Below are 17,149 nucleotides of genomic sequence, written 5' to 3'. Positions count from 1 at the left end.
AGACACAGACACAGACACAGACACAGACACAGACACACACACAGACACACACACAGACACACACACAGACACACACACAGACACACACACAGACACACACACAGACACACACACAGACACACACACAGACACACACACAGACACACACACAGACACACACAGACACAGACACACACAGACACAGACAGACACACACAGACACAGACACACACAGACACAGACACACACAGACACAGACACACACAGACACAGACACACACAGACACAGACACAGACACACACAGACACAGACACACACAGACACAGACACACACAGACACAGACACACACAGACACAGACACACACAGACACACACAGACACAGACAGACACCCACAGACACCCACAGACACACCCACAGACACACCCACAGACACACCCACAGACACACCCACAGACACACCCACAGACACACCCACAGACACACCCACAGACACACCCACAGAGACACCCACACTCACAGACACCCACACTCACAGACACCCACACTCACAGACACCCACACTCACAGACACCCACACTCACAGACACACCCACTCACAGACACACCCACTCACAGACACACCCACTCACAGACACACCCACTCACAGACACACACACTCACAGACACACACACAGACTTCTTGTTGTGGCTCAGGCTGAGTCCAACGATCCCAAAAATATCATAGTGAAACCTACTTCCTGTCCGCCACTTTGATTTTAAAAACAGCTATTTTCGCTTATAACTTCTGCAAACTTGAGTCTAAAATCATGAAGGAGGTGTTGTTAGACTCCTTGAGGCATGCTGAGTCAAACGATACCAAACGGTTTTCGGACGGCCATTTTGAATTTTCAAATTAAGTTCAGTATTTTACTAATGCAATGCCATATTGCTACGAAACTTGGCATGGTTCATCAGCGACATGTTCTGAGCGCATCTGATCAGCTTGACCCCGGTATCGCTGCTTGCAGCTATATTTAGGGGTCAAGCCCCGAAGGGGCGTAGACACCTATTGTTATCGTTAGTTTTCTTATTATTATTCTTCCGTCTTCCGCCATTGAAGTCAATGGCAGCCCATAGAACCGTACGTAGGAAAGTTATGAAATTTGGCACACATGTAGAGGCCAGTCTTAGAAGTTACTGTAGCAACTTTGGTGTGTCTAGCTCAAACCGTCTAGCGCCACCAACAGTCCAAAAACCCAATTTTGTGCTGAATCGTAAGGCCTGGAGGCAAAATTCTTGCAACATTAGAATCAGAATCGGAATCAGAAAGGTCTTTATTGCCAAGTATGTTTAGGCAAAATTCTTGCAAAATCAGAATCAGAAAGGTCTTTATGAGGGACACACACTTACACACACACTTACACACACACTTACACATACATTTACACACACATTTACACACACACTTACTCACACTCGCACACTCACATACTCACTCACACACACACATACTCACACATACACACACATTTACACACACTCACACAGACACTCACACAGACACACACTCACACACACACTCACATACACATTTACACACACTCTCACACAAACTCACACTCACACACACTCACACACACACACTTTATTGTCAAGTATGTTTTCACATACGAGGAACACACACACACTGACACACTCACACTCACTCACTCACTCACTCACTCACTCACTCACTCACTCACACACTTACACACACTCACACACACTCACACACACTCACACACACAGACACACATACACACACACACACACACACACACACACGGGGTCAAGCCGATCAGATGCGCTCAGAACATGTCGCTGATGAACCATACCAAGTTTCCACACTCGCACACTCACATACTCACTCGCACACTCACATACTCACACACATACTCACATACATACTCACACACACATTTACACACACACACACACACACACACACACAGACACACTCACACACACACTTTATTGCCAAGTATGTTTTCACTTACGAGGAACACACACACACTTACACACACGTTTACACACACACGCACACACACACTCTCACACACAGACACACACACAGACTCACACAGACACACAGACATGCACACACACTCACACACACACAGACACTCACACACACACACATTTTACGAATGCAATGCCATATCGCTACAAAACTTGGTATGGTTCATCAGCGACAGGTTCTGAGCGCATCTGATCGGCTTGACCCCGGTATCGCTGCTTGCAGCTATATTTATTAGGGGTCAAGCCCCGAAGGGGCATAGACACCTATTGTTATCGTTAGTTTTCTTCTTATTATTATTATTAGGGGTCAAGCCCCGAAGGGGCGTAGACACCTATTGTTATCGTTAGTTTTATTATTATTATTATTATTATTATTATTATTATTCTTCCTTCTTCCTCCATTGAAGTCAATGGCAGCCCATAGAACCGTACGTAGGAAAGTTATGAAATCTGGCACACATGTAGAGGCCAGTCTTAGAAGTTACTGTAGCAACTTTGGTGTGTCTAGCTCAAACCGTCTAGCGCCACCAACAGTCCAAAAACCCAATTTTGTGCTGAATCGTAAGGCCTAGAGGCAAAATTCTTGCAACATCAGAATCAGAATCACAAAGGTCTTTATTGCCAAGTATGTTTAGGCAAAATTCTTGCAGAATCAGAACCAGAATCAGAAAGGTCTTTTATGAGGGACACACACACATTTACACACACATTTACACACACGCAATTACTCACACTCGCACACTCACATACTCACACACACAGACACACACACTCACACACACACACTCACACACACACACTCACTCACACACACACACACACACACACACACACACACCCTCTCACACACACACAGACACACACACACTCACACACACACACCCTATCACACTCACACAGACACACACACTCACACAGACGAGGAACACACACTTGCACACAAATTTACACACACACTCGCACACTCACATACACACTCACATACACACACACACACACTCTCTCACACTCACACTCACACACACACTCACACACACACTTACACACACACACTTAGACACACTCAGACACACTTTCACAGTTTAAATGTAGATTGAAAACTCATCTCTTTAGTCAGGCGTACACATAATACATCCCATAAATATTGTGCACTATCACACTAGACTTGCACATTCTTATGAACAGCAGATATGTTAATCCCTATGCACTGCTCTTCTCATCTCTTTTTCTACCCATGCTGAGACACCCATGCTAAGATCGTCTTCCGTGCGTTGAAATTTCTGGACCTCCACTGAGACATCTACAGATCTACCGGCTCCAGTTGGACTCTGTGATACTTGTATATTTGTAACCACACCATCTAGTGCAGGGGTGGGCAAACTTTTTGACTCGCGGGCCACAATGGTTTCTAAAATTTGACAGAGGGGCCGGGCCAGAATAGGAGATTGGTGTGTTTGTGTGAACTAATATAAATTAAATGTAAAAACCATTACACGAAAAGATTTGCCTTTAACAGGTAGAAAAACACCATTGTGCTTTGTTTATTGTAAAAAAAAATTACAAATTTATTACTTTAATAACGTAGTAATAAACTCAGTTCAGTTTCATTCAGTTTCAGTGGGAACAGTGTTGTTGGTCTCCTTTTTTTGCAAGTGCATCAATGTCTGGCGTTATATTTGTTGTGGCAATTCTCAAGATAGATCTGAGGTGTTGGTCAGTTAACTTGGATCTGTGACGGGCTTTGTTGATGTTCATGACGCTGAATGTCTGTTCACACACACAGGTTGAGCCAAACAACGTCAGCATCTTCTGTGCCATCCTCCGGAGATTTGGAAACGTGGCTTCGTTAAGTGAAGCATAAAAGTCCTTCAGTTTAAGAGAGTTGAACTTCTCCTTCAATACAGAGTCAGACTGAAGATCTATCAGTTCCAACTGCAGCTCCTGTGGTGCTGTTTCAGGGTCTTGTGACAGGGGACAGGACACCAGCTGAAGTGACTTTTCAATTTTTTCAAAGTCACAGAAACGACGGCAGAATTCTCCGTGCAGGTCGTCCAGTGATTTGCTGTATTTCTGCGCGTTTTGGGTCGCCTCTTTCTGCATGGCTAGTGTGGGGAAATGAGTGAAAGACTTGTTTGAAATTTGTCTGGAGAAAAGAGTCAGCTTGGATTTGAAGGCCCTAACATTTGTGTACATGTCATGCACAAATTGATCTTTCCCCTGTAGCTTGGTGTTCAGCTCATTCATGTGCGAAAGTATGTCCACAGCAAACGCAAAGTCACAACGCCAGTTATTGTCGCTTAGCTCGGGAAATTCGTCGGATCTCCCCATTAACTCCAAAAATGCAGTGATCTCCTCCTTCAGCTCCCACACTCTTTGAAAGACTTTGCCCAAACTTAGCCAGCACACACGAGAGTGGTAAAGTAAGTCCTGGTGATCTGCATCGGTTTCTTCCAGGAACGCAATAAACTGACGATGCTGAAGTCCCCTTGCTCGTATAAAGTTAACAAGTTTTACAACTGGATTCATGACATGATTTAGCTGCAATATAGACTTACACAGAACTTCCTGATGAATGATGCAGTGTAGGAAAATAACATCCTGATCAGGATTTTCCTCTTTTACTTTTTCCTGCAGTCTTTTCAGCAGCCCAACGTTTTTCCCAGTTAAATTTGGCGATCCATCAGTGGTGACATTGGCAAGTTTACTCCAAGGTAGCTTCATTCTCCCGATGACAGCAGACACCTGGTTATACAAGTCCTCTCCCCTCGTTTTTCCTTTCATGGACTCCATTGTCAAAAATTCCTCTGTGATCTCAAAACTGTCGCTAATCCCTCGGATAAAAATTAGGAGCTGAGCAGTGTCTTTTATGTCGTTACTTTCATCCAGTGCTAGTGAATAAAACTTAAATGACTCCGCCTTTTTGTTTAATTTGCTGGCTATATCTTCATCAATCAATTCCACACGGCGAGTCACAGTTCTGCGTGATAAACTGATTTGTTCAAATTTACCTTTGCTCTCCGGACACAAGAGACCTGCTGTCTCCACCATGCATTCTTTTAAAAATTCGCCTTCGGAGAAAGGCTTACTGGCCTTTGCTAATTTGAATGCCAGCAAAAAACTTGCCTTAGTACTCGACTCTTGAATCGCAGTTTGTCTGTGAAAAAGGTTTTGCTGAGTCTGTAAATTAGCCATCAATCTCTGAGCTGTAGCCGCCCGTTCTTGTGGAGACTGTTTACTAGCGTAGTTAGCATGTTTTGTGGCAAAATGACGGCTCATGTTGTATTCTTTAAAAACTGCTACAGTTTCTTGGCATATCAGACATACAGCTGTTGATCGGACTCCAGTGAAAAAATATTTTGTTGTCCACTCTTTATTGAACACTCGGCACTCACTGTCTACTTTTCTTCGGTCCGCTCATTTTCATTGATGGGCTGAAAGTGCACAGCGACAAAATAAAGTAGAGAGTAACCGTAATGCATCACACTCAAGGGTCAATCTGCTGGGGAAAGATGGGAATTACAGCTAGGTAAAATGATTGTGGTGTCTTTTATAATAAAATTTAATTTAGTAATATAACGTGGACGAGTTCGGCGGGCCGGATTAAAAAGCCCAACGGGCCGTATATGGCCCGCGGGCCGTAGTTTGCCCATGTCTGATCTAGTGTCACCCATATGAGGATGGGTTCCCCTTGAGTCTGGTTCCTCTCAAGGTTTCTTCCTTTACCAATCTAAGGGAGTTTTTCCGTGCCACTGTTGCCTGAGCCCTCAGACTTGCTCATTGGGGACAAATACACATACACACATACATACATACATACACACTGTGAACTGTATATATCTTGAATTTTTATTATATTAATTCTTTATACTTCTCCTTATGTTTATCTTTTGTTTTATGTTTATGTTCTGTAAAGCTGCTTTGTGACAATGTCCATTGTAAAAAGCGCTATACAAATAAACTTGAATTGAAAAATTGAATTGAACTTACACACACATTTACACACACACACACTCTCTCACACACACACACACTCTCTCACACACACACACACACACACACTTACACACACATTTACACACACACACACACTTACTCACAATCGAAAACATACTCACACTCACGCACACACACACTCTCACACACACACTCTCACACACACACAGACAAACACACACTCGCACACACTCGCTCACACTCGCTCACGCTCACACTCACACACACACACACACACGCACTCACACAGACACACTCACACACAGACACACACAGACACACACACTCACACAGACGAGGAACACACACACTTACACACACACTCGCACACTCACATACTCACACACATACTCACATACACACAGACACACACACATTTACACACACACACTCTCTCTCACACACACACACACACACACACACACTCACATTCTCACACACACACAGACACACACACATTTACACACACACTTACTCACAATCGAAAACATACTCGCACTCGCACACTCACATACTCACACACACACTCTCACACACACACTCTCACACACACACAGACACTCACACACACTCACACTCACACACACACAGACACACACACACAGACACACACACTCACACAGACGAAGAACACACACACTTACACACACATTTACACACACTCGCACACTCATACTCACACACACACACTCACATACACACACATTTACACACACACACTCTCACACACACTCACACAGACACACACACTCACACAGACACACTCACACACACTCTCTCACACACACACTCACACAGACGAGGAACACACACACTTACACACACATTTACACACACACTCGCACACTCATACTCACACACACACACACTTACACACACATTTACACACGCTTTTACACACACACTCACTCACACTCGCACACTCACATACTCACTCGCACACTCACATACTCACACACACACACTCTCACACACACACACACACACAGACACACACACACACTTTATTGCCAAGTATGTTTTCACATACGAGGAATACACACACATTTACACACATACACACACAGACACATACACGCACACAGACACACACAGACATGATCACACACACAGACACACAGAGACACACACACACTCACACACACGCACACACACTCACACACACAGATACACACAGACACACACTCTCGCACTCTCTCATACACACACACACACACACACACACACACAAATTTTACGAATGCAATGCCATATCGCTACGAAACTTGGTATGGTTCATCAGCGACATGTTCTGAGCGCATCTGATCGGCTTGACCCCGGTATCGCTGTGTGAGTGTGAGTGTGTGTGTGCATATTCTTCCTCTTCCGCCATTTGAAGTCAATGGCAGCCCATAGAACCGTACGTATGAAAGTTATGAAATTTGGCACACATGTAGAGGCCAGTCTTAGAAGTTACTATAGCAACTTTGGTGTGTCTAGCTCAAACCCTCTAGTGCCACCAACAGTCCAAAAACCCAATTTTATGCTGACTCGTAAGGCCTAGAGGCAAAATTCTTGCAACATCAGAATCAGAATCAGAAAGGTCTTTATTGCCAAGTATGTTTTCACATACGAAGAACACACACACATTTACACACACACTCACTCACACTCGCACACACACACTCACACTTACACTCGCACACTTACACTCGCACACTGACTCACACTCGCACACTGACTCACACTCGCACTCATTCACATACTCACAAACACCTTCACTGACTCACACACTCACACTCATTCACACACACACACACATTTTGAATTTTCAAGTTAAGTTCAGTATTTTACCAATACAATGCCATATCGCTACGAAACTTGGTATGGTTCATCAGTGACATGTTCTGAGCGAATTTGATCGGCTTCACCCCGGTATCGCTGCTTGCAGCTATATTTCAAACTGTTACTGTACGGTATCGGGTTTGTTTTTTATATTACAGATGTATCTGAGTCTACCTCAATTTTATTTATATTTAAAAATTACTGCACATATTTTAAAACACTTTATTCACCAGAAGCTAGTGAACTTCCTAGCACTAAACTTGCACTAAATTCTCAGGTTTCTCTCTGTTTATATTTAACACTTTGCATTTTATTACAAATTTTATTACACTTTATTAAGCATTTCTTACATTTTCTTTCATTTTGCACCTTAAATGTTAAGAGAGAATTGTTAAGTGTTCATTGTGACTTTAGACTTATGTTTACATTTTAATTATTTGAGTTCTCCATGGTTGCTGACATTTCTGTCTTAATAACTGAGGGGATTATGATCAGAGGAAGGTTAAGTTTAAAATAAAAATGTTTAATTGTGATATATTTTTCTCCTGGTCCTTATTTTAAATAGGCCATAAAAAAGTTCAATAATTATCAATATCGACCGATATCAAACACTGATATCGTGATACAGTTTTCGGCCATATCGCCCAGCCCTACTCTTGAGTTTCTCATTTTTGTCTTTTTTTGCCGCAGGCCTTGCAGGAAGATGAACATCCTCAAAGAGAATAAAGACTTGGCCTGTTTCTACACAACCAAACACTCCTGGAGAGGAAAGTAAGTGGCCTGCTTGTCTCACATCTCCATTATGATCATATTCTTTTTTTATTTAATTTATGCTGTTAAAGATTACTTTGAAGGCTTGAGTTGGCTGGTTTAGAAGAAATTTTTATTTGAAATTATTTAAAAATGGACAAACACATTTGTTACCTCCACCAGTAGCCAATTGCAGTGTATTTGGGTTAATAGGTAAACACCTGATTAGTGTAACTGAGAATAGGAAGAATGAGGAAGAAACCATAGATTATGATGTAATCAATTTTTACTAATTACATAATTACATACATTTTATTTATATATATATATATATATATATATATATATATATCTATCATATGTATAAAATATTGAAGGTTTCAAAATTCTTCAATAATATTCTCACATTATGAGGTATCCAATGAGATACCTCACTAAATAATCACTAAATCTCCGCCATCGGGCATTATACTGAACCTGAATGTTCAAGATCTTTTTTCTCTCCATAAACTCTGATGCAGATGGACGCTTCTCGCTATCCTGAGAGATTCAGTCTTTGAAATCGGAGAAAAGTAATGGTTCAGAGAGTAGCAGATTGTGTGGAGAGTGACACTTTGGAGCATGTATGATCTGGAATTTTCCTGTTTGGCTGATGTACATGTGATGAATGAGTTCCTTGGCCAGGTTTTTTCTTCCTGTGATGTTGTATGAGCTTGTGAAGTCTGCTTCTGAATGCTGCCTGATCCAGATGTGGATTGATCAAAGTGTGAATCCCTCTGATTCGTCTCTATTCTTTGCTGCATTTTTCTGTATGCACCTGGGTGGTTTGGACTGGCGAGCCACCTGTTGAGTGAATCCTCAGAACTTCTTATGGGCTTGAATGTGGTTGCCGTTGAACGGTAGGAGTGAAATTGCACAACAAACCTTTTTTTGTCCTAATCCGGGATCAACTGCACAGACTGAATTATCTCACATTCAAGGAACTTTTCTTTTGGAAACTGAACTGAATTCAACACTGATTAAGTTTTTTTTTTTTTTTTGTCATTGGGGAAATGATCAATTTTGAGGTCTTTCATTTCATTGTGAATGAATATTTCACTGGTTTACTGGTTATCCAGACTTGTTGTTTCATTTTGATTCATGTTAAACCTGTTGGAAATTGATTTTGACGAACTGACTGTTAATGTTTGAGTGATAACAAAAAAAGGGGTTTAATCCAAGAACAAGTCATTCAGATGCAGTGAGAAAAAGATAGCCAAAGTTTATTTAAGTAAATTTCAATCAATACACACAAATAACTCTGGCACTAGTTGAATTCTTAACTGAAATTTACTTTATGGTTCCCACAAAGTGAAATAACCATCATATTCCTGAAAGAAAAGGGAAAAGGTACAAATAAGTAACACATGAGCATTCCTATTTCTTATGTGTTTAATACAGTAAGATTTTGTTCTTAACCAAAACATTGAATGTCTGAATGTGTTCACATTTGTTGGTCCATAGCTATCTCTTGGATAAACCTAGTCTTGTGAGTGTCCTGGTCCTATTGAGGAGTTGACGCAAAACTTACACTTTTGGTGTGGGTTACACTTGCCTACGAATTGAACACTAATTGGAAGGCTGTTCCTTAACTGCAGGACTTTGTTAGAGAAAGCTCTGCCCCTGCTGTAGCCTTTACTACTTGACTTGCTACCAAATAAAATGCACTTTTTTATTTAAAATAGGTGTGACATATAAAATTGTACTATCATAAAAAAGAGATTAGATCATAAAATCAAAGATTGTACTGTGGTACAAGACCATTCAGTGCTTTAGGTCAGAAGTAGTTTTTTTGTACTGCTGCACATTATGAAACAGGAAGCCTATCCAGAGTTACTCTGTAATCAGAAATCTTATTTCTGGCTGCATGTGGTCCTAGTACAAACACTTCTGTCTTGTCAGAATTAAGCAGGAGGAAGTTAGTAAGAATCCACTGTCTAATGTTCTTTACAAAATCTTTGTTCTTATTAAACTGCTACCTCTCACTGGCTTTGCTTAAACATTATTTTGTCATCAGCATAACCGTGAAAGCTAATACAGTGTTTAAGAATAATTGTAGCAAGTGGTGCATACATAAGGAGAAAAGAGCAAAGTCAAAATTTACACCCAAGCAGATAACAGATAGTCAAATAAGATCTGCACCAGGAGAGGTCTTTTCCCTTAACTCCACTAAAATTAGAATAGTGTGATCACTGATATCAAAAGCTGCACTATTCTTAAGTATCACCGGCAAGGTGCGACAACCAATTTAACCAGTGCTACCTCTATGTGCAATGAATAGGCCAAAAATCCTGACTAATACATTTCATGAATGTTATTCATATATAGGTAAAAGCGCATTTGTTGTTCTACAAGATTATCTAGGATCTTGGTGATAATGGGGAGGTTTGATTTTGGCTTACAGCTAGAGAGCTGACAGGGGTAGGGGTCAGGTTTTTAAATCAGGGACTTGATAACCCATTGTTTAAAAGGTTTAGGCACATAAACAGTCCTTAGGGAAGAATTGATGATTTTTAAAAGGGGTTCAGCTGCAACTGATATTATGTGTTTAAGTAAGGTCTAGTGGAATGTTGTCCTCTAAGTAATGTCACCTGATTAAATTCTTTGTGTTCAGAAAGTGAACCAATTATGGATGATAAGTCTGAGAGACTATTGATAAACCCCTTTTGCAGTAGCAAGTGTAACTGTTCATTTAACACGGTAGTTCGCAGAGTGCATATATTATGTCTAAGAGACATTTGAAAAGAGATGAGTTAATGCTCGGCGACAACTTCAGATTGTGGAGTATATTATGCGTACTATATAATATGTATCCACTACTACTGTTCTCAGAGGGTCTACAATTATCAAAGTAAACATTAAAGTCTCCCACAATTAATGCTTTTTGTATAAAAAAAACAACTAGGAGAAGCAACTAACAAAGTAATTCAAATCATAGCCATGGGGGTCTGTAAATAAATATAAGTAGAATCTATTCAGAAGACTTTTTTGTGGCTACATGTTGTTAGTATGAAGAACTTTAAGCAAGTTGAATTTATGTCTAGGTTTTTGTGTAGGGCCAAGATTGTCATCATAAATATCTGCAACTCCTGCTCCCAACTTGTTAGGTGAGGCTGACTACATCTGGATGGACTAATTTATAATGATTAATTTAATGTTACATACTCTTGATTAAATCTATATTTATGTTAAACATAGTACATTGAACTCCTGATACATAATAGGTTAATAATAGGTCCTAGCTACAGATCAAAGATGCTGGCTGTGCATTCAATATAATCTAGTTTTATGATAACCACCATTTCTGTGACCATAACCTGCTGTATAGTACATTACCATGCTACTTTGAGCATGTTACTGCATGAGACATTGCCTTTGATAATTTACACACCTCTGCTGTAGAGGTCTTCACGGGTCCACTTAGATCCGAAAACCCGAGGTCTGACCCGAGACCCGAGCGGGTTCGGGTCTAAAAGTTTCACGTGTGCCTCGGACACGGGTCGGGTCTAATAATAGCGGCATCGGGTCTCGGGTAATTTAAAATGAATGTGTTTTTACCGAACGGACCCGAGAAGACCCGAACTACTTTATCTCGCGTGTGTGCATCGACTCGAGTCCTTTTCCAACCTCTCCTCTGTTTGCCAGGACCGCTTGCGACATGTGGCTGGCGACGTGTGGCTGGCGGTAAGCTAATTTTCATTGAAACAGACCTGTCTATCAATTTTGAATCCACTCTGTAGCGTTTACTTTAGTGTAGCGTTATGCAACATTTGGGTCGGGTTAAAAAAAAATGTCATCAGTTCGGATTCGGGTCTAATTTTTTCGGGTTTGTCTCGGGTCGGGTCTTTCTTAAAAAAAAAAATAATAATTATGCATGTAGGGTTCGGGTAAAAAGTGATTCAGGTCACTTCGGGTCGGGTACATTTTTTTTTAGACCCGAGAAGACCTCTACTCTGCTGTATTACTTTTAGTTACCTCTAACTGATGTAGGTGTATGTCATTAGCTCCTACATGAAAAACCAAAACAATCTTTGAGAACCAAAGATTACCTCCTATTTCTGCTGCCCTGGCTTCCAGTATACACCTAATCAGTGTTGCTGGAGCCTCTAAAGGCCTAGCTAATTTCCCAGACTGAGGCTTTTATAACCAGTGTTTTTTCAGGGTTGTCAGTAGGTGTTTCAATGAGGAGATCAAACTGTTATTGATATGAAGTGGAGAGGGGTGGCATTAGCTTTGGCTTAGCTATGCTGCTGAGTCCTCACCTATTTGAACCACTGTAAGGGCTCTAATGCCAGAGTTGGGGGTGACTAACTCCACCTAAGGAATTTAGACTTTCCCCCAATTGCTAACCCACTCTAACCTCTGGGTATGCACCTCTAAAGCCGCCTTCACACTGCACACGACAAACGGACACGACTGTCGGATTTCGCCCCCTAGTGACAGTCGCACGTAATGTGCAATATTATCATGCAGACGTCAACATGGGAGAGAAGCGTGATTCTCGCGGTCTCCGAACACCCGTTACTTTATGATCCAACTCTTGAATCATGCAGAGATGCTTACAGGAAAAATTAAGCATGGAAGCGTGTTGCCGAGATTGTCGGTCTTTCAGGTGTGTTGTATTTGCAAAATGTGCTAAATGTTTGCAAACTTAATTAGCCTGTATTATCCCTCCATTTATCATGGTGAATGAAGTTAGGAGTACAATCAATCAATGCAATCCAGAAAGACCACGAATAACATGGGAACAACATTAAAAATAATGCAATATAAATATTAATAATTTTACTTTTTTATCAATAACAATGTATTTAAAACAAAAAGATTGCTTTTGATAAAGTTAAAAAATTACTAAAGTTTATATTAATACTTTTTAATACGAAATACGGTACGGAATTAGTACGAAATACGGTATAATCCGAATACCAATGAGGAAGTTCCCCTCATTGTTCTGAGTGTTTTGATGTCAGTGTTGTGGAAAGTTTTTTGATTTTGCTTATATTGGGGCGGGACTGCAGAAAAAAACCGAAAGCCAGTTGGTACACCAATTTAAAACTTTGTTCAGAGAATCACCCTAAAAAAGCTGGCCCAGTTTGGTGTAGATTTATTGAAAGCTTGCTGAGTTATAAACCTCTAATTTTTATATTGGGTGTCTATAGCAAAAAAAGCCACTTTGAGACCAGGTACCGTGAGTAACCATCTCTTCTGCGGTTGTTGCACAATATTCTTGTATTTGAACACACACAAAGCTTTTTATGTTCAGTGGCGGTTCTAGACCATTTCAACTGGGGGGGCCAAGCTGGGGCCAGTTGTATTGTTAGAGGGGCCAGACCTTTATTACATTTAGACCTTATTGTTGTCATATCACTTTCTGCACTGCACTGCAGGCATTAACAGGCAAAACACCATGTTTATAATCATTCAACAATGTATTTGCATTTCAATTTTATTTTTTACATTTGCATTACATATTCAGTATTGGTCACAGTAACTGTATTCTACGATTTTTGTGGGTTTTTTGCAAAAAGGTCATCCGGTCCCCCATCAGAGTTCTTGGGTATATATTCATCATTGGCTGCACAGGTGGTTCTTCCTAGGATTTGCTGATATCTGCCAAAGGAAAAAAAAAATGTCTGTCTGTCTGTATTTATCTATCTAAAGTGTGTATACCCTTTTCATTTCAGCAAATAGTTTTCATTTACATAAATATTGAGAATTAAGTTTTAAGTGCACTTACTACTTCATACTACCACCCTCATTTTTACTCTTTGTCATGTCTTTTTGTTGTTATTACTACAATTATATACAAAAATATTTTGTTGGTATTACTATTACCTGAAATATCTGGTTCAGTCTCACTGTCTACCTTATCTTTTCTTTGGAAGAACGACATGATGTCCTTCTATCTCTTCATTTTGGTGAGAAGTATAGAGCAAAATCAATGGGGACCAAGAAGCTTATGAATTAATTGACTGAAAATAACTGACTTGCTAGGTAACTAACTCAGAACCATGAGTTTGTTGATTATATATTTTATCCCTTTTCAAAAACTGCCACAAACTAACAAATGGCCAGGTTGAGATTAGCACTTAAGTAAAGTTGGCCACATATTCACAGATTTGAGTTTCCCGAGTCAATAACTCCTTAGCTAAATGCTGTTATTACACAAATAACACCTCTTTTCTATCGTAGTAATGTAGAGAGGCAGCTACAACCCAATTTTATTCAAAATCAGCTTTCCTCCGTTTATCAAGAATAACGCCTCCTAGGGCCTTCAAGCCACATGCACCAAAATCGGATATGTCGTATGTCAAATGCCCTGGTCTGAAGTTTGTTGCTATTACTTTTTTACTAAGTGATCCGAGTACCGGTACTCATGGTACAGGGTCTCAAAGATTACATTATCAAGTAATCCATGTCATGTTCATTCCAATTTATCCTTTTAAAAAATTATTTCATATGACTCCTATATTGTGGCATCATTCATTTTCCATTTATCTGATGTAACATTAGTATCCTGGGATTTTCTGTTTCTACCTTCTATTTCTGCATAATTCCAAGACATTTATATTGTGTATATATGTGTGGTGGTCTCTTTCCAGGTACAAGCGAGTTTTCTCTATTGGGACAAATGGCATGACAACATACAACCCTACGACATTAGAAGTTACAAACCAGGTATGAATCATATCAGGCAGATAAATTGTTAGAACAAGAACAAGTTTATTTCCATTATATTAATAAGCATCCATTATTTTACGGATTTTACACATTCCTCAACCTTATTAAGCTGGTGCCTCTCATCTGGCTTTGCTGAAGCATACAGCTGTGTGTCTTTGGCATAACAGTTCCACTAATACAATGTTTGCAAACACTTTTACTCAGAGGTAGCATATATACACAAACCGGTACACACACTTACTAGGCTATGAGGGTTTATTTTCTCTTTCGCCACTGTTTTTTTTTTTTATCTGTATTTTGCTTTGTGTTTATCCACATGCATTTTGATAAATATTTAACCGTCACATTTATAGTTTGGAAACAAACTTTAAATGCTTTCTTGAATACTGTTAGTACTAATATTTTTGTAAATATTGTAAAAATTCTAATGCAATGTAATTAGTGTATATTGTTCATAGTGTTCACAGTGTACATGTCAAAATAATTTACTGTACATGTCCTTACTGTGTGACTTCCTTTACAGTGGCCTTATGGGGATATATGTGGTATCTTGCCAGTGGGAAAAGGACAAGGCACTGAATTTAACCTTACTTTCCGTAAGGGTAGCGGAAAGAAGTCTGAGACCCTCAAGTTTTCCACTGAACATCGCACAGAGCTGTTGACAGAGGCACTGGTGAGCAAAAGAGGGGAAATGGCAAGATATTAGAAGGAAAGTAAACAGACTATTATTTAAAAGAAAATGGGGCATTACTATTGAAAGAAATGCTGGATGACCTGGTTTCTTGAAAATTTATTTTAAAATTGAGAAATGTAATGGTCACTATTTTGCCACAGTAAAAAGTTGTACTTCTCTGTTTACAATATAAAGCTTGGGCATTTCTGTGTCTGTGTGTATAAGAGACTTAACTCATGTGGTGGTCTGGGACAAACTATTAGTAAATAAGGTTTTTTCTTAAATTGGGTTTTTCTGCCAGTAATATTCCTTGACACATCTATGGCAAATGACATAAAATTGGTCTTTAGGTTTTAAGATTATATTATTTGTCTTGTTTGGCAAGATTTCGTATTGAAATGACTGACGTTTTTAAAGATTTAGAACAAAAAAAAGTTGGAAAAAATTGTATTTCATACTTTTGATACTAATGAGTAACACAAAACCAAAAGCACATTCTGTTTACATACATATTAGTTACCTGTTAAAAAAAATTATAATAATTTAATCTCTAAAATAAATACAATAACATTTTAAGGCAGATGAGGTACATAAATTTATCTAGTTAAAGTTTCTCAGATATTTAACCAAATACGCATTGTAAACTAAGTGGAAAAGCATTAATAAAACATTCATATTTGTTCAGTTTTTTAATGTTTATAAAAATAGGTGTCATGTAAAGGCATTATCCTGATGGAAATGTGTAAATTTCTTATTCTATAACTAGAACATGTTCCTAAATGAAAGGCAGAAACGAGTCAAGTCAATTCAAGAAGTTTTTATTGTCATTTCAAGCATATATAGCTGTTGCCGTACACAGTGAAATGAGACGTTTCTGCAGGATTCTGCAGTGCTGTTGGCTTTGAAATTGGCACCAAGAAATTTGCTGCTCTCGACGATCTCTACAGATGATCCGTTGATGGTCAGTGGAGAGTGATCACTCTGTGCTCTCCTGAAGTCAACAACCATCTCTTTAATTTTTATCAACATTCAGAGACAGGTTGTTGGCTATTAACACTAGGTACTTAGCTGTTGCACATCCTCTCTGCATGCTGACTCGTTGTTCTTGCTGAGGAGACCCACCACGGTCATGTCCTCGGCAAACTTCTGATGGTCTGATCTGTGCATT

General features: G+C 39.7%; 2 protein-coding genes across 4 annotated transcripts in view; one reads left to right on the top strand and one right to left on the bottom strand.

The window, feature by feature from the left end:
* LOC132840159 (dnaJ homolog subfamily C member 13-like) overlaps positions 1–17,149 on the top strand; it is a 100,191-nt gene that overhangs the window by 10,608 nt on the left and 72,434 nt on the right. For all 3 annotated transcript variants that reach the window (XM_060861599.1, XM_060861598.1, XM_060861597.1), the window contains exons 2-4: positions 8,529–8,609; positions 15,230–15,305; positions 15,832–15,981. In XM_060861599.1, the coding sequence (XP_060717582.1) occupies positions 8,542–8,609; positions 15,230–15,305; positions 15,832–15,981 (294 nt within the window). In that variant the 5' untranslated portion in view covers positions 8,529–8,541. The remainder of the gene's footprint in view (positions 1–8,528; positions 8,610–15,229; positions 15,306–15,831; positions 15,982–17,149) is intronic.
* Positions 3,636–5,297, bottom strand: LOC132839932 (general transcription factor II-I repeat domain-containing protein 2A-like). The gene has a single exon (XM_060861145.1). It carries the CDS (start codon positions 5,295–5,297, stop codon positions 3,636–3,638), a length of 1,662 nt encoding a protein of 553 aa, XP_060717128.1.

Source organism: Tachysurus vachellii, chromosome 25 (genome assembly GCF_030014155.1).
Source record: "Tachysurus vachellii isolate PV-2020 chromosome 25, HZAU_Pvac_v1, whole genome shotgun sequence".
Taxonomy (NCBI): Eukaryota; Metazoa; Chordata; class Actinopteri; order Siluriformes; family Bagridae; genus Tachysurus; species Tachysurus vachellii.
Note: the sequence above shows the minus strand (reverse complement) of the source record. Positions and strands in the feature narration are given on the sequence as shown.